Source organism: Schistocerca piceifrons, chromosome 7, assembly GCF_021461385.2.
Source record: "Schistocerca piceifrons isolate TAMUIC-IGC-003096 chromosome 7, iqSchPice1.1, whole genome shotgun sequence".
NCBI classification, from domain to species: domain Eukaryota; kingdom Metazoa; phylum Arthropoda; class Insecta; order Orthoptera; family Acrididae; genus Schistocerca; species Schistocerca piceifrons.
Genome location: NC_060144.1, coordinates 290,018,419 through 290,046,100, shown reverse-complemented (window position 1 = coordinate 290,046,100; position 27,682 = coordinate 290,018,419). Strand labels below are relative to the sequence as shown.

The window sequence follows — 27,682 nt, the reverse complement described above, 5'->3', positions numbered from 1 at the left end:
TAAAATAACTGATGATGGTCGAAATAGAGAGGATATAAAATGTAGACTGGTAATGGCAAGGAAATCGTTTCTGAAGAAGAGAAATTTGTTAACATCGAGTATAGATTTAAGTGTCAGGAAGTCGTTTCTGAAAGTATTTGTATGGAGTGTAGCCATGTATGGAAGTGAAACATGGACGATAACTAGTACGGACAAGAAGAGAATAGAAGCTTTCGAAATGTGGTGCTACAGAAGAATGCTGAAGATAGGGTGGGTAGATCACGTAACTAATGAGGAGGTATAAAATAGAATTGGGGAGAAGAGAAGTTTGTGGCACAACTTGACTAGAAGAAGGGATCGGTTGGTAGGACATGTTTTGAGGCATCAAGGGATCACAAATTTAGCATTGGAGGGCAGCGTGGAGGGTAAAAATCGTAGAGGGAGACCAAGAGATGAATACACTAAGCAGATTCAGAAGGATGTAGGTTGCAGTAGGTACTGGGAGATGAAGAAGCTTGCACAGAATAGATGGCATGGAGAGCTGCATCAAACCAGTCTCAGGACTGAAGACCACAACAACAACAACAACAACGTCATACATTAGTTGTATTCGTACTATGCCTCGCAATAATTGCTCGCAGTTTTGGCGTACTCATGAAAGGGGGCATAAAGGTAACGAGACAATGGTGGAAGAGGCAAGTATTGTAATAAATAGTACAAATAACACCAACTGCGACATGGTCTATGTGCCGATGCTGTGCTGATTATATTTGGATGTTTCGATGATGCTGTGCTGATTATGTTTCCATGTTTTGACGATTCCATTATGGCCTTATCACTTTATGGTGTAAAAAAGATCTGAGGATGGTCACTACGGACTGAAACCGATCATCGTCTAAGGAATTGATATTGTGATCAAAGACTGGACTAAAAAACAGTTGAGTACAAATAACACAAACACTTCTGCAAAATCGCAGTCAACAGTATCCGAGGTAGAGACTGCGCCGAACTTCGTGGATGCTTTGATTGAATTTAGGGCACTGTTGTCATTTGGAAGCAATCAGCCGGATTCTCAAAAGACTTGCGTTGCATACAGATTCCGACAGAAGTATTTAAATACTATAATACTATACATTGCGTATATTATTAAGAAGACAATATTTATCCAGTAGTGTTGAATTTTTAAACGTATAAATTTTCCCATCGTCTGCCTCAGAAACTATACTTAAAATATGATAATTTGTGTATTTCTCACACTGTATGTACTACATTTATCACGCGCTCTCACTTTTATAACAACATACGTTTTCCAACGCATCCAGACGAATGGAGAGACACATGACTTGAGGCATGCTTTTTGCCTCCGCCTCACAGCTGTCATGTCCGTTACATCCATACTGTTCCTCGCAACAGTAGCTCGCTATTGTGGTGTAATTGTAAGCGTCCACAATTAAAACTGGGGGTAAAGGTAATGAGACAACGGCTGAAGAGAGAAATGTTGTAATTGATCTGTACAATCAAAACAATTGGCACTCCGAAATAGCCAGTGCATTCGACAGAAGCTGATCTATGGTGTTCTGCACCATTCAGCGCTTCAAAGAGACTAATAGTGTTGTGAATAAGCCGAACCGTGCCGCTCCTTCTCAACTTACTACTACAGACAGGAAGCAAATAATAAAAAGTCTGAAGCGAAATCCAAAGGTGATGGCATCTGAAATTAGAGGAAGCCTTGAACCATATTCTGGCAGTGTGGTCCACTCAAGCATAGCTGAACGGGTCTTAAATAATGCCGGCTACAGTTGCCGTGTTCCTGAGAGGAAATCATGTCAGTCGCGTCAGTCAAAAAACGCAAGTTGAATTTGCTAACTAGTGTGTGATGTAACCAACAAAATTCTGAGATCACGTTCTCTGGTCGGACAAGGGCAGTTTCTGCTTACACAAGGGTAATGGACGTGGTACAGTGTGGCGGCTACCAATTACAGAAAGGTAACCTAAGAACATGGTAGCTACAGTAAACATGGATGCAGCAGCTTGATGGTTTGGCTTCATCAGGCACTGGGGGACCAATATGCATAGATGGGATCATGAGCGAATTTGAATACAAGAGGATTCTCGAAAACGATGTTACCAAGTGTGCAGAGATCCAAAAAATACTGTTGAAATTGTGAGTCTCTGGATAGTGAACAACACTCCCCACAGTTTGGAGACACCGCCCCAGTCACATTGTCTTTAATTCCAACGCTGGTTCACTTTCTCATATAGGGAAAAACACACACTTGACAAGCATTTAATCATTGCCACATCCAGGGGATATTCGATTATGGAAAGTCACGCTGCTGAATTAGAATTTATAATTTCATTCTAAATTTTGATGGTCGTTAATAATGGCCCTAAAACATCGATGCTTAGATCATCGACACTGAATGATTAATTTATAAAATGGCGTAAAATGTAACTTACAGATACATCTAAGATAACACTTATTATTCAATTAATACAGCATTACTTAATATTAAACATCCAACTACTTTCTGTAAATGCGTATAACATTTATTAGAGAAATCTATTGCGTTGTTGATAGAGAACATGTTATGATAGGGAGGTCTTTCGGAAGCTGAAGATATTGATACACAGCGCAAAGCATCAAGCAATCAGAATTGTCCTTCTTTACCTATCACACATTTTAGGTGCAGCTCACTACGTGTAGGAGATGCCCTTTATCAAATATTTAGAAGCTGCGGAGCACCAAGCATTCAGAATTGTCGTTGATGATGTTTGTCTGACGCGTACTTGGCCCTGCTCCAAGCCATATTTGCCTGACATTTTGTCTTCCGATGCTGAAGACATAATCATAGGCTACAATGACTTAGAAAGCAGCTACAATCTCAAACAAGCTCAGCAAGCCGAACTGTTTATACGCATTCATGCAACGATCGGTTCATAATATCATGAGATCGCTGTTTACGGCGTCACGCCGACGTTGACTTTTTCAGCTTGTTTCGTGTAACAGATGCTTTCTAAGCTGTTGTAGCTTCTTCTAATGTCTGCTGCAATGGCAGAGAATTATAACGTGTACCACGGTCTAATGCCCGTAAAAATCACCATGAACTCAAACACTGACCGTGAAAGCAGCATTGTATATTTCTCTATTGACTGAAATTGTCTCATTGCATTTTGTCTTGAAGTTTCTAGCACATTCCATGATAGAACACAACAAGATAAAGTTAATTTTTTTAAAAAAGTTACAGCTAACTGGTCTCTCAGTTTTGATTCAAGTCTTTGTCTTTAAATGATATCCATGACAAAGGGAAAGAACCGGACATTAATCGATTGTGATATTACTAGTAAACTGCCGGAGACTGTCACATCGTCAGATATGACAGCACCGACCATTCTGAAAAAAAACTTACTGTAGACATGGACTCTAAAATGCATACCTTAACAGCTACGAGCATGTTGAATGCATTTCAGAGATCATGCTTACGAAACATATTTTCTTGTTTTTGTCAATACTGCCTCCTACCAACATACGGAAAACAAAGATCTTGCAGTAGAAGCTATTTGTGTTATAGTGTCGAAGATGTGGAAATGCTCATATGTTTTAAGATATGCATTTTAGTCCACATGTTTAGCACACTGATCCTGCGTGTCATATCCCTAAATACTGAGCATTGCACCTGGGACATCCTGTAAAGGGATACTTTGACGGTCAGATTTAGATGCACAAAGAAAACAATGCGAAATGGAAGGAATACACTAGATCCATAACTAAACTGGTTAATAGGAAAATTAGATTACTGGTGAGAATTCTGGGCAGCTGTGTCGAATCCGAAAGGGAACAGCGTGCAGGTATTCAGTTTATATACAGTGTTTGACACTCTTAGCTAGCAGGAAATATGTCAAGCAGGCATCAGATGTTATCAGAGACGCACATGAGTGGCCATGAAAGCTCTGTTCGGTACGTCCGAAAATATGGTAAACATTAACTGAAAACTTTAGAAGAAAAGCAGTACAGATTTAAAGGAATAACGTTATAACTCTTATTCGAGAAAGAATACTACCAAATTTTCTACGTTTGTACTACGGCCCACATAAGGGATGTATAAAGACAGGTAACTAGGCGCCCGTGCGTAACGAGGCATGTGAACACTCAGTTATCCCCACATTCCAAACATAGTAGATACTGGATATAAACTTCGAATTACTCAAAATCATGTAACGTAGAATTAGATTGTTTGGTTGTAAACGTAAAAGTAAATTTAATGTCCCCAAGCATATTGGATTCATTAATTCATACGTCATATAACGTATCCTGATTCATGTCGTCACCTTGCAGTGTACATTTTTCGTCCGTCTCCATATTTTATGTATGTGTCCCTATAGCGCCATTTCATACTACGCTAGCATTTTCTTAAAGGTAACTAATCTCCTGTGAAATCCTGATAGTGCGGAATTATAGTTTATGATATAGCCTTTTTTTATAAGTTGGCTCTGACTGCTCTAGGTAACATTAGTAGGCAGTCGACTTTAGCAGCATGAATTCTATTACAAAGCGAATTCGAAATAAATTATGAACTTCGAGTATACTACAAAACAATGATGTCTGATATGCTGCACTCCCGTGTTCGTCCGTAAATTTGATGTCAAGAAACCGTCTTTCCTTATTATGTTGATTATACCTGTCACCCTCATGAACACTGAAAACAAAAATTATCAGAACAATTGATTATAATGGTTTTAAGATGTTTCATTTATCTTTGAGAGAGAGAGAGAGAGAGAGAGAGGACTGCCTGCAGAAAGCGTCTGTAAACTGTAAAATAACCGTTAATTATTTTGCGCTTAAATTGAACGTTTGGCTGTCAGGTAATTACAAACAGTTAGTTTAACGGATTTGAAGAAATCGTGGGTTTGTATACAGGAATTTTTACATCGCATCACTATGCATATTATGTTTAGTTCTTTAATATCACATACTTCCTGGAAATTAACTATTATCAAAAACGACCTTGTATTGCATTCGATTGTACTTTTTTATTTTAACGTTAATAAACACTGAAAATGCTTGTTCAGTCCATATTTGAATGTAAATGAGGCAATATCTCGTCGAAAATGGTATTGTAAATTGTTTTCTAACAGGTTATCGTTTCAAAAAGAATTTTATGAATTGAAACTTCCTGGCAGATTAAAACTGTGTGCCCGACCGAGACTCGAACTCGGGACCTTTGCCTTTCGCAGGCAAGTGCTCTACCAACTGAGCTACCGAAGCACGACTCACGCCCGGTACTCACAGCTTTACTTCTGCCAGTACCTCGTCTCCTACCTTCCAAACTTTACAGAAGCTCTCCTGCGAACCTTGCAGAACTAGCACTCCTGAAAGAAAGGATATTGCGGAGACATGGCTTAGCCACAGCCTGGGGGATGTTTCCAGAATGAGATTTTCACTCTGCAGCGGAGTGTGCGCTGATATGAAACTTCCTGGCAGATTAAAACTGTGTGCCCGACCAAGACTCGAACTCGGGACCTTTGCCTTTCGCGGGCAAGTGCTCTACCAACTGAGCTACCGAAGCACGACTCAGGCCCGGTACTCACAGCTTTACTTCTGCCAGTACCTCGTCTCCTACCTTCCAAACTTTACAGAAGCTCTCCTGCGAACCTTGCAGAACTAGCACTCCTGAAAGAAAGGATATTGCGGAGACATGGCTTAGCCACAGCCTGGGGGATGTTTCCAGAATGAGATTTTCACTCTGCAGCGGAGTGTGCGCTGATATGAAACTTCCTGGCAGATTAAAACTGTGTGCCCGACCGAGACTCGAACTCGGGACCTTTGCCTTTCGCGGGCAAGTGCTCTACCAACTGAGCTACCGAAGCACGACTCACGCCCGGTACTCACAGCTTTACTTCTGCCAGTACCTCGTCTCCTACCTTCCAAACTTTACAGAAGCTCTCCTGCGAACCTTGCAGAACTAGCACTCCTGAAAGAAAGGATATTGCGGAGACATGGCTTAGCCACAGCCTGGGGGATGTTTCCAGAATGAGATTTTCACTCTGCAGCGGAGTGTGCGCTGATATGAAACTTCCTGGCAGATTAAAACTGTGTGCCCGACCGAGACTCGAACTCGGGACCTTTGCCTTTCGCGGGCAAGTGCTCTACCAACTGAGCTACCGAAGCACGACTCACGCCCGGTACTCACAGCTTTACTTCTGCCAGTACCTCGTCTCCTACCTTCCAAACTTTACAGAAGCTCTCCTGCGAACCTTGCAGAACTAGCACTCCTGAAAGAAAGGATATTGCGGAGACATGGCTTAGCCACAGCCTGGGGGATGTTTCCAGAATGAGATTTTCACTCTGCAGCGGAGTGTGCGCTGATATGAAACTTCCTGGCAGATTAAAACTGTGTGCCCGACCGAGACTCGAACTCGGGACCTTTGCCTTTCGCGGGCAAGTGCTCTACCAACTTTTTTTTTTTTTTTTTTGGGTCTCCTTCCTCCCCTTCAACCCATCCTTTACGCTCGCCAAGTGTTGCCTTCTCGGCCCGGCTTCTCCGCCTTTAAGAATGAATGTAACTTGATGATGTGGAAACGCGCTTCTTCTGAACGACGAACGAAGTATGCCCCTTCTGTTGCCTTTGTTTGCAACATGGCTTGAATAAAAATAAATGTAAATTCCATTGAGAAGGCAGTCTCATAATTGTCGTAGAAATGTAACTGCATCTGTAGATTTCGTTCTCCGTGCGTGGAAAAACGGAAAGAAGCAAAATCATTATTGCTGATAAGTATAATTTCCTTTTTCAGAAGGTAATGAAGTAAAATAGGCTTCTTCTGCTTGATTTTACACTTAATTAACATAAAATGTGTCTTCTTGTGAAAAGAAAAGGAAGGAAAAACAGAAACTAAATAAATGGCGTATACCAGTTTCATCACTGTGTTTCTCCGAAACCAAAGTAATAGATACACATAGGCTTAATTGGTCTATACTGATGATCTTCTCTGACTACTTTCTGTTGGAAATCCTCCTCCTGCTACGTGAAGAACAAACTTTAACCAAAAATCATTCGTCTAATATACGAAATGCTTGAATGTGCAATGTAAATTACGCATTTCTAATGGTTACAGGATTGTTTTAGTTAAAAAGTTTGCGTAATTTTCTTTGTATTTTTTAGTACACATCAACTTGTGGTGCTCAGTTGTAAGGTATACCCAGAAGTCCTCCCTATTGCTTGATTCTTTTGTTAGGACGTAATGCATCGTTTGGCCTTTCAACCAGTTCATTGCATTTCGTTTTGTTTTAGGGTAAGGTATACCGTCAGGGTTTAAAAATTCAGCAGTCGTAACGGCATTGGGCGTAGTTCTGCTGATGCTCGCTATCTTTTGTCTTATGTAGAGCCATATTTCTTTTACCCTGTCACACAGCAATCTATGCTCTTCGGTATCTGGTATTTTACATAATGGACACAGCGGTGACTCGGCCAATCGAATAGAGTGAAGTTTAGAGTTCGTCGTAATTTTTCTGTTTACAGCGTAGTACCAGGTCGATTTGACATACGTTGGCAAGTTCCGGCAGTGAATATTTTCCCATATTGTTTCCCAGTTATAACAAGGATACTTTTGTTCTACGTCGTTTCTGGGTTTGTCTTTCATCAAGTTATTATAAAGTTCTTTTACTTTCATGATGTCTTTTCCAGGAATCCTTGCCTGTATATAGCTGTATTCTACTAAAAAGTATTTCAAGTGGTATAGTCCGTTGGGTATGTGTTGGACATTTATAGGTGCACTGACGTCAGCAGGAGCTATTTCGTTTAACAAATGTGCAGCAAGGGTACCACTTGGCTCTTTCCATTGTTTGTATGTGGTAGCAAGGTATAAGGCTTGCGCTTTTTTGCTGACATCGGTAAGATTTAACCCACCACATTTCGTAGGGAGCATCAGAATGTCATATTTGACTTTGAAAATACGTCCGCGGCTCACAAAGTGTCCTAGTGCAGATGCGATGCTTTTCAACAAAGTCGCAGGTGGTGGCAGAACTTGTGCTACATAATTAACTTTGGATGTAATGTATACATTTGCCACTGTTACTTTTTGAAGTTCATCGAGTTTCCTAATACTATGTGCTTGTACAGAGGCGCGTATGCTGTTAAGTAATTTTCGATAATTCGCAGCAATAGTGTGCTTGATATTTCTTTTAAAATCTATGCCGAGACATTTCATGGTTACAAGCTCGCGTAACAGATCCTGCGTTTGCGTCCCAATTCCACGGCCGATGTTGAAAATCCCCGACTTTGTTCTATTAAGTTTTGCACCAGATGCCTGTTCATATTTTGTTACGATTCGTAGTGCGCTCTGTACTTCAGCGCCATTCACGACTAGGAAGCCAACATCATCAGCGTATGCCTTGCACACGATCTTTTCTCCATGTATTTGTAGTCCTTGTAGATGTTTCATAAGGGAGGCAAGCAGGGGCTCGATGGCGATGGCGAAGAGTGCCATTGACATTGGACACCCTTGCCTAATGGAGCTGGTGACGGCAATCGGGCGGCTAATGTGTCCATTGATGACAAATCTGGCTGAGTTGTTTGTTACTGTATTTCTTACTACCGCAATGAATAGAGGTGGGGAGCCCATTGCGCCCATGGTGCGAAGGAGAAAACTATGATTAACTCTGTCGAAGGCTTTGTCAAAGTCGAGTGAGATGAGTGCACATTTTATTTTGCAGACGTCGGCCGTTGAGATTAGGTCCCTGTAATCACAGAGGGTCTGGAGAATTCTTCTGTCTTTGCCCACACTTGTTTGATAAGGGCCAGTGACGCTGGTCATTGTGGTTTTCAGCCTGCGAGCGAGGATGCGGCCAAAGATTTTGTAATCGCTGTTTAAAAGCGTAATTGGCCTCAGAGCGCTTACAGATTTCGTATTGGTAGTTTTTGGCACTAGCACTACGAGTCCCTCACGAAATTCCCTCGGGATGTCATTCTCAGGGTTTAGCAGTTCGTTGCAGATGAGAGTAAACTTGCCTTTTACGAGGCCACTGAATCTGCGATAAAATTCTGCCGGAATTCCATCTGCCCCTGGAGCCTTATTTTTCGTGCTTCCATATATAGCTTCTTCGACGTCTTCTTCAGTCACTTCCGAGATGAGAGTTTGTGCTTCCGCGTGGCATACTTTGCCCTGGAGGTTAATCATTAACTCGTCTTGAAGCTGTTCGTCAACCGGCTGACTAGACATTAAGGATTCAAAATGCTGTACGATTGCCTCTTTAATCTCTCTTTGCTTCGTCAGCTTCCTTCCATCATCAGTTGTTATTTCAGATAATATCTTGCGAGCCGCCCTTTTGCTTTCACGAATGACATGATAAATGGAAGTGACCTCGTGCTGGGCTAAGTTCTGGGCACGCGACCTTATTTGGTAGCCTTCCAGTTGTTTACGCCGTAGTGCTAAGATTTTTGCTTTAATTTTGTTAATTCTTTCGTAGTTGTCCACAACTGTTGCATCGCACTTGTACAAATCCCTTAGACACTGAAAGTAAAATTCTATAGTTGATTTGTACCAAAAGTTTTTATCTTTGGAGTAGTTTATGAAAAACGTCCGTATTTTAGGTTTGGCATATTTCAGCCACCAGTCAGTGCCAGAGTTGTACGAGCTAAATTTGCTTTCACACTCTCTCCATACCTTGTGAAATGCCTCCTGACAAGCATGGTCTTCCAGATGTGACACATTGAGCTTCCATGTGCCTCGACCTCTGAATGTCCCTTGTTTTATCAGATTGATTGTGCATATGTAAGCAGCATGATCTGAAAAAACGGTAGGCCATACTTCGGACTGCAAAATGAGGTGTTTCAAATTGTGCGTTACATATATCCTGTCGAGACGGCTCGCCGAGTGACTTGTGGCGTGGGTGAAGCCAGGGGCTGCACCGTGCATATGTTCCCATGAGTCTATCAGTCTTAAGTCATTAACTATACGTTCCAGTTCAGTACACTTGTTAAAATTGGGAGTTTGGTCTTTGGCACGCAAAACACAATTAAAATCTCCTCCAAGGATAAGGTGATCATATCGAGTTCCAAATAGTGGGACAATTTCTTCTTTAAAGAACTCCGTTCTGCTGTGCCTGTTACTGGATCCTGAAGGGGCATACACGTTAATGAGCCGTATGTTGTTTATTGTGGCCGCTATGCCTTTACTGTTTGGTAGTTTCACTACATCTTGGACTACTATGCCCTCCTTTGTGAGCAGAGCCGTGCCCATTTCCGCTCCATGCCCTGGGTTTGTAATGGCGTTGAAGCCAGGTACGTTACCAAGCTCAATGTCTGTCACTTCTTGTAAAAGTATAATGTCACTGTCAGAAGCATATATAAAATCTTTTAAGTTCTGTAGTTTAAAGGAACTGTGAATCTTATTAAGGTTTACTGTCGCGATTTTGTATGCTTGTATGTCAGACATTCTTCATTCTACTTGATCTAACTTTAAAAAACATTCTTCTGTTTTGTCTCGCAAACGTCAGCTTTAAAACGCATCTTAATAGTATTCTCCGGTAGCAAATGTTTCAGTGGTGTGTCCTTGTTCTTTAGAATGTTCGTTCGCGGAGACGTCGTCGTTGAAGAAATCAACCACCTGTGGGACTAGCTTACAGTCTGTCTGAGTTTCTGAAACTTCTGTCATTTCAGTGTCGGCATTGTTATGGTCGCTTTCGTCTGCCCAGCTGGTGGAGGTTGTCGTCGTGGGTGGGACGAGTGAAGCTTCATGAGAGTGACTCGTTTCTTGAGGGTCGTTGGATGCTTTCTTTGTTGGCTTTCCTTGGACGTCTCGTTTTTCCAGCGCAGAAGGGGAACGCTCCTCAGAAACTGGTGTCGCTTTCGTGTTGCTACAGATCTGTTGGCGTAAGGTACTGCCTATTTCCTTCGCTTTTTGTCGGAGTGTGGGAGCTGTCTCCTCTGCACCTTTGCGCGCCAGCCGGCGTTTCTTATTTTTCTTCGGAGAATTGCCTCTCGACGGACTTTCTTCAGTATCCACGTTAGTGTCGCTTTCCTGCAAGGTGTGTCGGTCTTCAGGTTCCGGCGGATCTGCTGCCTTTACAATTGCAGGTGCCTGTGGCGGTGGAACTTCAACTGTTTCCGTAGATTGGCGGGACTCTTGTAGGTCGTTAGTTATGACGGCACTGACGTCCATCGGAATTTCAGTGTTTGGAGAATTTGTATTTGCACACGATTCAGGGGCTGAGGAGACAGTCGGCCGTTCGCGTGCCACGGCGGCGTAGGTTCCCGGCAGTGTTGTCATCGCAGGTGGGCTGGCGGCCTCGCCGGCCGGCAGCTGTGCAAGGCGCCGCTGTATACATTCTGCGCGAACGTGCCCAGGCTTGTTACAGGCGGCACAGGTTCGCGGTTGGTCGTCATAAATTACAATCCCTCTATATCCGCAGACATTGATGTACGACGGGATGTGCTTTTGTAACTCTACACGAAGCTGACGTACGCCATTTAGTACTGGGAATTTATGCGCGCTTGACCATTTCTCGGCAAAGTTGCTGAGCACTTTCCCGAAGGGTGAAATTACAGCATTAATTTGGTCTGTTGTAATCTCAAAAGGTAACTCGAAGATTCGAATTGTGCGAATGCCAAAACCAGCATGTGCAACGGTGACTTCACCAACGTTTCCATCTGAGTGCTTAAATTTCATGACACCTCCGGAAGACTCAACTATTTTCTTCGCACAACTCGGAACTACGCATTTTAACAAACACGACACAAGTTACAATCGACAGGTGGATCCCAATTACATCATTAAAGGAGAGCTTCACATCTTCTTCTAACCAATTTTCTACTTCAAATGACTTGGGTCTGGCATATCGAGGATCAAAGGTAAGTTTCAACGTATCTTTTCGACATGGTTGAGCCATCACTGCATGCTACTCATTACTTCTCGAAGCGTTCTGTAAAAAGAGTTTTAATCCGCAGCAAGCGCAAGACTTACCACGCGGAAGCACAGACAGCGCAGCGCACACCACACTACGTCCTACCTCCACGCCGTCCGCCGGCGAACTGCCGACCTTCCAAACTTTACAGAAGCTCTCCTGCGAACCTTGCAGAACTAGCACTCCTGAAAGAAAGGATATTGCGGAGACATGGCTTAGCCACAGCCTGGGGGATGTTTCCAGAATGAGATTTTCACTCTGCAGCGGAGTGTGCGCTGATATGAAACTTCCTGGCAGATTAAAACTGTGTGCCCGACCGAGACTCGAACTCGGGACCTTTGCCTTTCGCGGGCAAGTGCTCTACCAACTGAGCTACCGAAGCACGACTCACGCCCGGTACTCACAGCTTTACTTCTGCCAGTACCTCGTCTCCTACCTTCCAAACTTTACAGAAGCTCTCCTGCGAACCTTGCAGAACTAGCACTCCTGAAAGAAAGGATATTGCGGAGACATGGCTTAGCCACAGCCTGGGGGATGTTTCCAGAATGAGATTTTCACTCTGCAGCGGAGTGTGCGCTGATATGAAACTTCCTGGCAGATTAAAACTGTGTGCCCGACCGAGACTCGAACTCGGGACCTTTGCCTTTCGCGGGCAAGTGCTCTACCAACTGAGCTACCGAAGCACGACTCACGCCCGGTACTCACAGCTTTACTTCTGCCAGTACCTCGTCTCCTACCTTCCTGGCAGAAGTAAAGCTGTGAGTACCGGGCGTGAGTCGTGCTTCGGTAGCTCAGTTGGTAGAGCACTTGCCCGCGAAAGGCAAAGGTCCCGAGTTCGAGTCTCGGTCGGGCACACAGTTTTAATCTGCCAGGAAGTTTCATATCAGCGCACACTCCGCTGCAGAGTGAAAATCTCATTCTGGAAACATCCCCCAGGCTGTGGCTAAGCCATGTCTCCGCAATATCCTTTCTTTCAGGAGTGCTAGTTCTGTAAGGTTCGCAGGAGAGCTTCTGTAAAGTTTGGAAGGTAGGAGACGAGGTACTGGCAGAAGTAAAGCTGTGAGTACCGGGCGTGAGTCGTGCTTCGGTAGCTCAGTTGGTAGAGCACTTGCCCGCGAAAGGCAAAGGTCCCGAGTTCGAGTCTCGGTCGGGCACACAGTTTTAATCTGCCAGGAAGTTTCATATCAGCGCACACTCCGCTGCAGAGTGAAAATCTCATTCTGGAAACATCCCCCAGGCTGTGGCTAAGCCATGTCTCCGCAACATCCTTTCTTTCAGGAGTGCTAGTTCTGCAAGGTTCGCAGGAGAGCTTCTGTAAAGTTTGGAAGGTAGGAGACGAGGTACTGGCAGAAGTAAAGCTGTGAGTACCGGGCGTGAGTCGTGCTTCGGTAGCTCAGTTGGTAGAGCACTTGCCCGCGAAAGGCAAAGGTCCCGAGTTCGAGTCTCGGTCGGGCACACAGTTTTAATCTGCCAGGAAGTTTCATATCAGCGCACACTCCGCTGCAGAGTGAAAATCTCATTCTGGAAACATCCCCCAGGCTGTGGCTAAGCCATGTCTCCGCAATATCCTTTCTTTCAGGAGTGCTAGTTCTGCAAGGTTCGCAGGAGAGCTTCTGTAAAGTTTGGAAGGTAGGAGACGAGGTACTGGCAGAAGTAAAGCTGTGAGCACCGGGCGTGAGTCGTGCTTCGGTAGCTCAGTTGGTAGAGCACTTGCCCGCGAAAGGCAAAGGTCCCGAGTTCGAGTCTCGGTCGGGCACACAGTTTTAATCTGCCAGGAAGTTTCATATCAGCGCACACTCCGCTGCAGAGTGAAAATCTCATTCTGGAAACATCCCCCAGGCTGTGGCTAAGCCATGTCTCCGCAATATCCTTTCTTTCAGGAGTGCTAGTTCTGCAAGGTTCGCAGGAGAGCTTCTGTAAAGTTTGGAAGGTAGGAGACGAGGTACTGGCAGAAGTAAAGCTGTGAGTACCGGGCGTGAGTCGTGCTTCGGTAGCTCAGTTGGTAGAGCACTTGCCCGCGAAAGGCAAAGGTCCCGAGTTCGAGTCTCGGTCGGGCACACAGTTTTAATCTGCCAGGAAGTTTCATATCAGCGCACACTCCGCTGCAGAGTGAAAATCTCATTCTGGAAACATCCCCCAGGCTGTGGCTAAGCCATGTCTCCGCAATATCCTTTCTTTCAGGAGTGCTAGTTCTGCAAGGTTCGCAGGAGAGCTTCTGTAAAGTTTGGAAGGTAGGAGACGAGGTACTGGCAGAAGTAAAGCTGTGAGTACCGGGCGTGAGTCGTGCTTCGGTAGCTCAGTTGGTAGAGCACTTGCCCGCGAAAGGCAAAGGTTCCGAGTTCGAGTCTCGGTCGGGCACACAGTTTTAATCTGCCAGGAAGTTTCATATCAGCGCACACTCCGCTGCAGAGTGAAAATCTCATTCTGGAATTTTATGAATTGTTTGTTTGTTTGCAATATTAGAATATAATCAGATGACATTCGGTACTTAAGTTTTAGCGAACTAAATAACGTTCTTGAAAACAAAGCTTCATTTGTGTGTGGGAAGGATAGAATGCATCTGTGAGACACTTGATCTGAAGACAAATACTATTTAGAAGTGATTAAGCAATTTGGTTCTGACGGACATTAGGTTGCACTTACATGATACAATCGATATTCTATGAACAGAAAACACTGAATCTTGTAGTAATTTTATTAGTACACATTGTTTCCTCAATTGAATACTGCGTAAGTACAAATTTTTTTATTTCGTTGTGATAAGATGTCTTAGAAACGAACAAAATGTTTGTTACGAGAGAGTTTTGCACTCCAGTTGATTTCTCGCAATAGCGACTAGATTTGACAGTCTAAATCGAATTATATGAAACAATGTAAGTTGTTGGTTAAAACTTTTATCATATCTTACAGGATCACCAGCTCTTATTCCCAGAGTTCCAGCACCGTTGCAGAATACGCCTTATCAGAGTAATAGACAGTTCTCTGACCTGTCATATGAACGATTTTTGAAAAGTCCCGTAATTTTACGGGGTGTAAATGGAAGTTTCGTCGATAAAATAAGCGCGTGTGTACATAAATCCTTGCATTGTTACGAAATCAGAGCTTCGTGTTAGTTTTGGTATCCCTTATAAAGGCTTAGGCTAGAAAATCAGCTCTAGACTGCAACTCGGTACTTGTAAGGCCATTCGGTTTGATCACTTCATTCGTAAATCCTTTGAACACTCATGAAAGTCTCTCTTCCGTTTTTCCCTCATGACTGTTGAGCTACATTTATATACATATGTTATGACTGAACGAGTGACACTACGACTGCATGAACACTCTTCCTTGTATCAATTTGTATTAGACACTAATTAAATAGATACGTTTCTTCTCAAATAATGCGCATAAATGGTATAAGTAAATTTACCTATTTCTCGCTAAATTTTTATTCGGTATTCTCAGTGTTTGCGAACGACGTTAAGGCTGGAAATCATCAGAAAAAAGACATAATGACCAAAATTTGTGACGTAGTCCCATACTAGATTGATACGATTGTAAACCACGGCAGTAACCAGTCTGTTCAATTGAAATACTGTTTTAGAAAAAGGCCGCCAGGGACGAATCGAAAAACCAATAATTCCCATAGTTAGGTAACAGCATATTTCTCCCTTATCAGCAACTTCACTGGAAACAGAAACAGCGAATTAAATATTAATGAAGTGGGGAAACTTTCCGGAAGTCTTGACAGGTATATTTTAGCAACGCCAGATATTCATCAGAGGTTCGTGACTGCTACCGATACGTGGAAATTTCCCAGCCAGTAACGTTATATTTTTCCTTCACAGACGATAAACTATTTCTAACTCTTCTACACAACTTCAGCGGCAGCAAGCAGGACAAATGTTGCTACATACATTGTGGTCAAAAAGTATTACAACTTATCTGTAGTATATGTTTCATTTAAGTGATGAAACAAGCAAAAATATAAGGGTTATTCATAAATTTTACGTCTAATGGCAATGCTGCACTGTATATGCAACACAGCGCGACGCCAGTGCGCGCATATGAGCACCGACATATTGGCAAGTTATTAGTGTGGCATTCGTGTCTTCCCGACCTCGGTGCGGTAAGTGGGGAAACGTGAAAATGGTGATTCTATTACCAAATGCATCCAAACAGAACCAACTTTCTGTTGTAGTCAATATAATTCTTCTTGATTTGAGGCCGCATTGTCATCTATTAAATTCCGACGTTTCGGCGACTGTTTCAAGGCGCCTTCCACAGGGTGTATAGCAACACCGGCAAACTTCCATCGGAGAATAAAGAACGTCTACTCGTATGGGGCAGCATGTACGTCGAAAACGACTGTTACCGAATGATGAACCAAGTTCATGATAAAACAAGTCCCCATATAGTAAATGATGCAACGTGGAACTTACGCCAAATCTAGTGGGAGACATTCGAGCACCCGTCCTACAGTCATTATCTCTCCCCATTATGATTATCAGACCTTCAGTCACTTAATGAAGGCCTCGAATGGTCGACTGTTCCCGTCGGACGTAGATGTGCAGCAGGCAGTTACAGATTTCTTCACGCAGCAGGACACGACGTTTTACCAAACAAGTATCTTCAACCTGGTGCGTCCATGGGAGCATTGCCTCAATGATCACGGTGGTTTTGCCTCATCAGCGTACCGCTTCTCGACTCTACGGCCCCTGCACGGCTACTTTCCTATCATACTTTACACTACACATGTAAGGTAAACAACGTTAGTGTAAGGAAAGCAAACATGCAACTCTTTATTTAACAGTACAGACCAGTATTCACTTCCTTAGAGGTGTATCTAGCTTTAGAAATTTTCTTGGTTTTCGCTTTAGCCTGTTTAATACAAATGTGTCCTCAAGACATGAAATCGAGAGATATGAATTGAAATTAATAAAACATGACATTCATTTAGAAAAGAGCTATAAATCGGGAGAACGTCAGTAATAGACATTTATTTATGGTACTGTTATGAACTTAAATAGTTACTTCGTACGCTCCTTTGGATGGTCATCTTCCACAGTCGCCATTATACGTAAATTACTATTTTTTCTGTCTTATACTTACTATAATTTAGGAGAATATTAAACCAAACGCATTTCAAATAATAGGTGATGGTTTTTTGGTTATGGCGTATACAAGACATATTATGTATGCAATATCTGTGGAATCACACTTACGATACTTTGTCAACAAAAACTAAACACGTCTGGCGTAAAAATGTCCTCAATTGCGTTAAGTATGAGACAGAAAAGGAGTTAGTAATTAATATCTCCAAAGTTTTTAAGCAGAGTACGCATATAAATTTCAAACTGCGTGAAGAAAATTCGGGTGGTAAAATAGTTTACATTTTTTTAAGTGTCTTTATGTATGGTCTTTGAGGTAAAATTTAAGTTGGGCGTGAGGTTCTTGAGCGGTGTTATCAACCGGTGTACGCTGCGTGGAATGTTCGGTACCTTTTGCGTAAATCACAATTCTCTAGATAATTTTTTTCATATTATATCTTTTTATATTGCTGTTAAAGATATAGTGGTGGCACATTTTCCTTCATTTCATTGTTTCTCTATGATACGAAGCTGGAGAATAAAGTGTTTCACTTGCTTTACTTATGAAGCATCTTCAGGTGCGGTTTTGCAGATAAAGTTTACAAACTGCGAAACCGGAGCAGCTGCTGCTGTATTGGAACGTATGCGGTCATTTATCTTAAAGGCAGTAATCTCCGGTCAGAGATATTAAAATTACAGTCCTTGCATGTCTGGTGTAGGCAAAGCGTTTCACATTTCCCTCTTGTAGATGTATAGCACTATTATCAAACCATTTTCAAGCAGTTAGATAAACGATTGAAGTTAGTTCGTAAATTAGTCACTTGTTCCATGAAAAATTTCCACAACATTTCGTAATGCGGGGGAAGGAAAAAATTTACGAGTTATTAACTTAATTTGCATTTAAAAATAACTCATTTCTGGCCATTTACAGACGATTTCACACAACAGAATATTGAGTTTCGTAACAAAAATTGATACACAAAACTTTTTCAGTAAATAAGCTCGTGCGATTACTTAAATTTTCCTGTCGCATCACAGCAGGGTAGACCATTTGTCAGTTTTATAGTTCCACTGTTTATCAAAACCATCTGGGACGTACATGTTTGTATGAGACAGCACAAATTCGGATCTCGATTGATTCGTGTATCGTATAATGAGGCCATCAGTCCTCGAAATCGGTAGCGTTCAGAACTAAAGCCAATAGGCACATCTGAAATAAAAACAAAGAAAATTGCTCGTAGTAGCTGAGGCTAGTATACAGGGAACCTCAAAATGCTTAATTCGATTTCATGTTACTATTTTTTAAGATGAATGGAGATAAAAACTTGAGGTGAATCGTAGCATACGCTTCGGAAATAAAGGGTTGCCTCGGCACCAATTTTAAATTGCCTCTTCATACGCTTGTCAACGGTCATGCGGCAGTGGGTGTGCCGGTTCCTATCCCATCATCAAAGTTAAGCACTGCTGGGCGTGGTTGGCACTTGGATGGACCACTATTAGGGCCACTATGCGATGTTGACCTACTGCTCTGCTCTTATCCTCGTGATGCCAGTTGAGGAGCTATTTGACCGAGTAATAGCGGCTCCCGGTTACGAAGACTGCCAACTGTCGGGGGACGGTGTGCTAATCCCACGCCTGTCCATGTCCGCATCCAGGGACCCTTGTCGACTGAGGATGACACGGCGATCAGTCGGTACCTTTGGGACCTCTGCCGTCTATTCGGAAGGAGTTTCTTATGGTTGCTTGCAGGGGTCTCCCAGGTGTAGCTAGATCCCCGTTCGTTTATTACCCTGTGTGCGTCACTTTGTAACAGTGGTAACGTAACAACAAATTGTGTTATGCGTCACCCGTTTCAACAGGTTGTATTTCAGTTAGAACTCCGCGACGTGATTTGCATCTGGACTACGGCACTTTACCTACTACAGCGCAGGAGGCGTATGGGTATCGCATTGCATCGATGGCCTCCAATGGCGCCTATTTTCACAACAAGTATTACTTTCGTTTTTGGGGTGAGGGGGTGGGGAGGGGAATAATTCGTGTAATCTCCTCCCTTGCCAACAACTCTGGTGAACTGCAACGCCGAATAGCCACTGCAGATAACTCGGTAGCTCCAGACACACTCGTAAAATTATGGAATGAACTGGTCTGTCAACTATTAAGTATATTTCAGTAAAGGTTCATACACATTATTTCATGGCTACAGCCGTTTTGACAACCTAGACATTATCAATTGGCACAGGTTTCTGGGACGATATGTGCGTCAGAGCTATCGATCAAGATTTATTTATGGACTGTTGATCATGACTAGGCTGTAGGAACAGCTATAGCCCTTACACGATGTGTGTGAATCTTTACTGAAATATTGTTGGTAGTGGAATGTGATGTACTCACTGATGGTTTCCGACAATAGCACGACAAATGTGTACGAGTTGTTGACGTCCGTGTGGTGTACGTTTAATATCTAAAAGTTAAATAAAAACTTTGATCCCAGACTTATTTCTGAAGTTATACATAGTTAATTGACAAGTCATACCGTATACCATAGATGATGACATACAGGTGTCAAAGCTATGACGGTATAATACTAAAGGAAAAGTCCAATAGTTCCCAATATTTGTATTTGAAGTTCGTTAGAGTCTCACACAACCGATTCACAACTTTTAAGTTGCATCTTCTGGTGTATATTCATAGAGAAATTTTTTATAAAATAATACCTTGATAACAGAGTAATGGGGAATTTCTGAAATGTTCTCCAACGTTGCATTCGCATGCACACGAGATATTCACCTTTAAAATTAGACACTTATTTTAAAAATAAAAGCTTTGTAGTCCTTTGCATAAGTTGGCACTGACTTCAAGTTTCTTCTTTCATTCGTGTATACGAAAGGGTACAGATATCGACACCGCTACGATGTATCGAATCTTATCCTTAGCGATTTCCCCTGGACCAAAAACCCCATATAGTGCGGGGTTCCCCGTCGGTTAGGGAGAGGCGTGAGCGTTTCTGGCTCATGCAGGAAAGGCAACCGTTTCTCCTAGAGGGCGGCTGATTGGGTGAACGTGTTCGAGTCGGGATGTGCAGTAGGTGGTGTAAATATGACAAACAGAATTTATTCCATGGTTGTTGTCCAGTACCGGTTAGAGAAAATTTTTCCCGACTAGAGACATGTCATTTCGGGTCTCCTCCTCTGTATATTCAAATGAATTACTTATAATTTGCCACCATCCTCCGCTTTCAGTCTCTTCCTCATACTTTAGCTACCATTCCTTGGGCTCTAAATCCAGTACAGTGGAAATGACATGTTGTCGCTACTAACGTGTTACACTCGGCGTGCAAATTTTGCTGGGGGTGCCTCTGGGGCCCCATTCAGCTTATCGGCCAAAGCGACCACTTCTGCCGCTCCATCCTTAAACCGACCCAGTCCAATGTGGAACAGTAAGAATGTTATCACGGTTACCGAACAGGATCAAAAAGGACAAGGAATACTCACCCGATAATATTAATGATGTGTGTGGTCATGTATTCTCAGTAGAGTTTAAATCGGCATGGAGACTTTTTCTTGAAGGCAACACATAATTAACACATTGTTAATCTCAAGTGAGACAGCTAGTCATACATTCACTCATCAAATAATAAAAGCCTTAAGTAACAAGATATCACCAGTTGGTATATAAATCATGTTAATCTCTTAGAAAAACTCAAGTTTTCTGGAAATGGTGATGCACTGCTAGTTTGAATCATACTTAAAAAAACGAATGCAAAAGGTTGTGCGAGTAATCCAGATAATGTCAGGATAGAAAATTTTAGTACCTGGAGAGAAATTACAAGGGTACACTCTCAAGGTTAAATTTTGGGTCCACTCCGACTCCTCATTACGTCACTGATGTTCCACTTAACATTCAACAAGCATTTTTTTTTTTTTTTCAGACAGCAGTGGTGTTATAATAAATTCCATTAGGGATAAAGCTACAGAAGAGATTGTTAGCGAACATTTTTAAAAAGTTATTAAGTCATTCTCTGAAAATATATTATCCCTAAATTAAAAAGAAAACACAAACATTATATTCCATTCGATGGAACAGATAGATTCATACCAACAGTTGACGTAGGAGATAAACAGTAGTCAACAAACGAGGTAGAATCCTGCAAATTTTTGGGTGCCAATACTGATGAGACCTTGAACTGGAAGAAGCGTATACTCAGCTTCTCACACAATTGAGTTCAGCTACTTCTGCTCTTCGTGAAATTTGTACTCTTTGAAACAAACAAATTAACATCTTGAGATATTTTACGTATTTCCGCTCAACGAAGTCTTGTGGTATAGCAGCCCGGGGTAAGTCATCTCTTCGAAACCAAGTTATAAACAGTACACAAGCGAGCATTAGGAATAGTATACGGTGTTCCCCTGCAGTCATCATGTACGAACTTCTTCAAGGATTAAAGCATTTTAACTGCACTATCACAACATATATATTTGCTAATGAAATTCTTCGTAAATTATCCATTACAATTCGAGGACAACAGTGATGTGCACACCTAAAGCACTAACGGGAAAAACGATTTTTAATACCCATTATTAAAGCTGTCAGTGGGTCGGAAACCACTTCAGTATGCAACAGCAAAAATCTTTGATCTTTTACACAATAACATATAATGCCTGACAGTTAGCAAATCAAGTTTTGAATTTAAGTTACAATCATTTCTCCTGGGTAACTACTTCTCCTTCATTTCTGCTGAAAAACTGGTAGCTAGTAAAAGAATTTCTTAAGTATTGTCACATGAGTAGAACTAAAATAAAAAGGTGTTTCTTGGTTTTAACATTATTAAGCCGCGCGGGATTAGCCGAGCGGCCTGAGGCGCTGTGCGGCTGGTCCCGGGGGTTTCGAGTCCTCCCTCGGGCATGGGTGTGTGTGTTTTTCCTTAGGATAATTTAGGTTAAGTAGTGTGTAAGCTCAGGGACTGATGACCTTAGCAGTTAAGTCCCATAAGATTTCACAAACAGACATCCATTAAACAGACTCGTTCCACATCATTTCAATATAAAAAAAAACGTTCAAATGATCTATGAAACATGTAACTAACTGACCAGATTGGTCAATTTACGCTCAGTCCGGAACCGCGCGACCGCTACGGTCGCAGTTTCGAATCCTGCCTCGGGCATGGATGTGTGTGATGTCCTTAGGTTAGTTAGGTTTAAGTAGTTCTAAGTTCTAGGGGACTGATGACCACAGATGTTACGTCCCATAGTGCTCAGAGCCATTTGAACCATTTTTTTGTTCAATTTAAAGACCACTTTTCAACATATTACGTTGAGTGAGTCAGTTATACTGAAGAGTGACAGCAACATACTGAGGAGACACGTATCACATAGGTACACGCCCATGATAGTTATTGCAGTGATACGAGTATCTCGGTAGTGAGGCGTCAGGTAACGCTGTCTACAAATAGTCCGATGCCGAATCAATACGACAGAAAACAACGGGTAAAAAAATTTTACTGACTTCATTAACAGTTCATTAAATCGTCAAACCACGGGGCAACGTCCATAGAAGATATGGCGTTATGAAATAGCATGACTACTTTTGAAATACTCTGTATTATGAATTGGCGTACTTCATGCCAGCGGGACAGTCGGCCCTTCACTCTCGGAACAGCGGGAAGCCTTTATTCGCTCCTGATACGAATGCGGATCCTCCACCAGCACTCTCGGCGGTAATGAGTCAAAGTTCTTTGCCAGCGCCCCTGCCGGATGCCCGTCTAATGAGGCGCCACGAATGAAGGCGCTAACTGGCGCCGTGTTCCAGAAATTAGGCCCATTTGAGATTTGCATGCGCCGCATGAGATTACCATATAATAAACATCGGGGCGGCACGCTACACCCATCTCGGGCAACTTGCGCCCGCAATCGAGAGCTCAAGTGCCGCCCGCTCGCCGGCTCGCCTGCTCGCCCGCCCGCCCTCCGGCTCGTTGGCGGTGTTGGTGTTATCTTTACGGCGGAGCCACTGGGCGCACGCCGCGTCTGCCGCTAATTCCTCGTCGACGATAGCGTCGATGCTTACACCAGTCGTGTTTCGCCCGTAGCGGTGTCGTGATCACTGGCGCCATTGTCACGTTTCAAGAAAGCTGGCGCGCCCAAACAGAAACATTTCACACAGTTGAATCTCTACACTCACAGCCTTGTGGAAACGAAAAACTTTAGTTCACTGACTCCCATAAATTCTAAACACTATCAAATTTAAAATTACATTACTGTACTCCATAACGCCTCAACAGTACGAGTCATAAAAAGCATGGTTTAATAATTAAATCATAAATAGTACTGCACATTTCATTTGGTGGTTCATATTAGAGATAATTCAAGATAGTGGGATAGGAAAATCTGCCGTAAATCCAAAGATATACAAATTAGGAAAGGGAATACGAGGGAACACAAAAGACTTGAATCAAAAGTGCGTATCTAGACAATCAAAAATAAAGCACCTCAAAAGGCAGTAGAAAAACAGAAAAACAAATGATTACAATTACAGAATAAATTGATGATCTATTCAGGACAAAGACCTTGAAAACTTGGGCAAGTCATTAACTCCTGGCCCTAATGCAATCAGTTAATCGGCTTGGAAGTTATTGTTAGATCTGTTGGACGCTCCCCTACGGATATCGGGCCAAATTCTGTCATTCTGGATCGTTAGATCGCCAAAAACCTGAGCAGGTAGGACGCTCCTGCCCATAATGCTCCACATGTTGTCAACTAGGGAAAGATCCGGTGACCTCGCTGGATACGATTTTGCAAGTATCAAGATTATTAACAGAAACTCTGGCCGTGTACGTGTGAGCATTGTCTTGCTGAAATATAAGCCTGGGATGGCTTGGCATGAGGAGAATAAAATGGGAGTAGAATATAATCAACATACCGCTGTGCTACAGGATGCCGCTGGTGACAACCAAAGGGTCTTGCGATGAAAGGATATGGTACCCGAGACCATCACTCCTGGATGATGCGCCGGTGGCGGGCGACAGTCAGCTTGGTATCTTGGTGCCCCACAGCTGTCTCCAGATGTGTATTCGGCCTGGAAGCCCATTGCCTGGAGTAGAACTGTCTTCATTTACGAGTCCCGCTTCGAACTGTCCCGATTACCAGCGAAGACGTGTCTGCAGACGCCTCAAACAATGGCTGGATACCAACCTTATTGTAGCCTGCCATACGACCGGATAACCAGGACTGACGGTCTGGGGTGCTATATCGTTCCACAACAGGACCTCTTTGCTTGTTATCTGCGACACCCGTACAGCACAGCGGTACGTCGACGACATTCTACGTTCCAGTTTGTTGCTCTTCATGGGTCATCCTGAGCTTACCTATGAACAATATGACTGATGTTCGCCCGTACACAGCGAAAGTTTCTACTGTCTTCGTGCTTGACAAACTGCCGATTGGCTTCTGTGTCGGGTTCTTCGGCCGACGTTCATCTAATGATTTTTCTGACGTTTCGCCAGCACGAGTGGCTGGCATTGTCAAAGCTTCACCCTCCATTGCCGGTGGTGAACTGGAGCCGAGCTCGTGGCCGCAGACTGTATGTACCTGGCGCGCCAACGTCCGAGGGCTTCTCCGCGGTCATTTCCGGTGCGGTTCTCCTCTTGCTACCTGCGACGGTCGTTCGCTGCAGTACGGGAAGCCAGGATACGTTTACCTTAAGGCTTTCCTCTTTCTTGTTCAAACTGTTCGCGTGTTTTTGTATTTCTACAGCTTCTCTGAACATGCGCGTGTGATAGTGCGTCTCTACAGCCAGAACTTCCGTATCAGCGAATTTTATTACGTGGTCGGTCTCATTCAGTGCGTGCTCTGCCACTGCCGATTTCTCCACCTGCCCCAACCTGCAATGTCGCTTATGCTCTTTGATCCTGGTGTTAATGGATCGTCCAGTCATTCCGACATAAACTTTTCCGCATGTGCATGGTATACGGTATATTCCCGACATTGCAAGTGGGTCTCTTTTCTCCTTCGCCGATCTAAGACACTCTTTGATCTTCCTTGTCGGTTTGAAAATCGCCTTAACGCCATGTTTGCGCAATATACGGCCGATTCTGTCCGTCACTCTAGGAATGTATGGCAGAAAGGCCGTATCCGACATTTCTTTTTCTGGTTCCTTACTTCGCCGAGTGTTTGGCTCTGTTACACTTCTAATTTAATTTGTGGAGTACCCATTGCTCCTCAGGACAGTTTCCAGGTGTTTCATTTCTCGTTTGAGGTGTTGCGGCTCACATATTCGTCCTGCTCTCGTTACGAGCGTACTGATCATGCCTCTTTTCTGGCTCGGGTGGTGGTTTGACAGTTTGTGCAGGTATCGGTCCGTGTGTGTCGGTTTTCGATACACGCTGTGTCCCAGGTTTTCGCCGTCCCTTGTGATCAGCACATCTAGAAATGGCAGTTTCTTGTCTTTTTCTACTTCTATGGTAAATGTTATGTTGGCATGGAGGCTGTTCAAGTGGCTTAGGAAGTCACCGAGCTGTTCTTCACCATGGCTCCACACGACGAAAGTGTCATCGACGTACCTGTACCACACCTTAGGTTTGCAAGTCGCCGAGTCCAGTGCCTGTGCTTCGAATTGTTCCATGAAGAAGTCCTTTTAGTGACCTCGCTGCCCCTGGGACGAGGATATTTCGCCGAACTAGCAGGGTCTGCTGACTGTATGCTACCTACGCCAGTAAATTGAGCAAGTTATTTTCAATTAGGAAATCCTAACAATGTCTCTAAGCAGAGAAATAGAAGAGTCAGGAGGTTTATTTTGCTTCACCCATCTCCTTTCATGTGGAAAAGATGATTGGAATACAGATAACACACACTGTATACCTGCTACTGGTCGGGGGGGCAGAAGCAATAATAATACATCTAGCGTCAGCGTCTCTAGCAAAAGTTGTTCCCCATGACTTGATTAATCACCCGTAATCGTTGCAGTTAAAGACTGTGAAACACCCTTTGTATTGTTTCACTCACCCTGAAGGACAGAGCAAGCTGCTTGACTGTGAGAACCGAATTCATTCAGTTTCTTCTTAGGTTAATAATTATTTTACAGTGTTATTCAGCTTTTCTTCTCATAATTTATTTCCTTTAAATCTCGCACATTTTGTTATATCTGCCCTTTCGACTGTACTAGTTCAGCTGGCAGCGTGTATCTGTTTTCATGTGCGATGACCAACCTGACATGTGAAGCATATTTACCTTTTTTTCTTAGCCTCTGCGGCAAAGGGTATGCTGGGTAGTTCGAGATTTGGGTAGTTCTAAGAACTTGCTTTCTTTCTTTATTTCTATTTCTTTTTTTCTTTTCTTCCAGCCAAATACAACGTGAGCTGATAGTATAGCAGAGTAAATCACTATTAGAAATGAATATCTCTAGATTACCAATACTGTTATTTGTCTTGAAACAAGGATAATCCCCTGAAAACACTCATGGGAACCAATGTATTAGTACCATTTTTAATTTGCTTTTGGACAAAATTAAAACATTCAGGGTGGGTGTGTAATTTTCTAAAGGTACTCATTCGGAAGCGAGAACTGGATATTCACGTATGAGAGACCGACGGAGTACCGAAATATTCGATTTTCATCTAATATCCTGTTTTACAAATACGTTTGTGTGAACAATCTTTGTAGGAATAGAATTTTACATATGTATCATTCGTTAAATACTTAAATACACATTACTGGGTTATAGTAATAACAATAAATGTAGTGAAATGTACTCTCATTCTAAATAATTAAGTCTTTAGATACGTTGTAAATGAAGCATACGAGAGCGGAAGTTTCAACATGTTCTCCTTCAACGATAGTGCAATGAGATTTTTTTTATGATGTCTTGCTGCAGCAACAACCAAAGAAAAATCTTTCGTTAGCCATTATAAAAGTCTCTGTTTTCTTTGCAGGTGACGGGGATCGTGGGTCGCGCAGATGTGCTGGCATGTGTTTTCTTATTATTGTCGCTGCTCGCCTATCACGGGTGAGTATTGATGGGAAATCATTAACTGACATTTGTTATGTAAATAATTTTTCTGCTAATTTTGCGTCACTAAATATCTCGATAATATGAAAGTATTATTTACTCTGAAATTCTTGTTCAAATACTTCCGTAACAACAGGTAATTCTCGTACAAACGTTGATCATATAACGTATTTTCGACATACTATCGGTTGGAACAGTGACTAATAGACTTAAGAAATAATATGTGTTTTAGTCTGCAAACGCACTCTTCTTTTTTTTTTTTTTTTTTTTGCCTACTAGCTACCAGTTTCGTAACGCAGTTCCATCGTCACACCACACCTGCACCATGCGCGACGATTGCGTCGTCCCAGGGGATGGCCTGAGGATAGTACTGTATAGCAAAACCGGTAACAGTAGGAAAAACAGAAAGACAGTTTCAATTATAGACTACTACATGTACAGGGTCATTTAGCTTCCCCTAACAATGTCGTTTTACATCTGGCATTCAAAAACAACGTGCGAGAGTTTCGTAATCTTTCACTCACTACTCTTTAACTGTTAGTCCTACAGAACGGAGGAACAGGATTTTTTGTAGGAAAGTCCACAAAGAAAAAGTTTTTATGGACGTATGTTTCCCTAGAGTCCGTAGTTTTCAAGCTATTGGTAGAAAAGCTGCAAAAATTACGTGCAAACGCTCCCCAACTCCCACGTTCAGCTCCCACCGGTCAGGATTTCTAGTATGTTGTTCATGGCACCCCCT

The 27,682-nt window shown here is 42.7% G+C and overlaps 1 protein-coding gene across 1 annotated transcript in view; it reads left to right on the top strand.

Annotated features, from left to right (window-relative positions):
- The window catches only part of LOC124805635 (protein O-mannosyl-transferase TMTC1-like), a 654,220-nt gene that overhangs the window by 323,292 nt on the left and 303,246 nt on the right, over positions 1–27,682 (top strand). Inside the window, exon 5 of the mRNA XM_047266203.1 lies at positions 26,867–26,940. Coding sequence (XP_047122159.1) covers positions 26,867–26,940 — 74 coding nt within the window. The remainder of the gene's footprint in view (positions 1–26,866; positions 26,941–27,682) is intronic.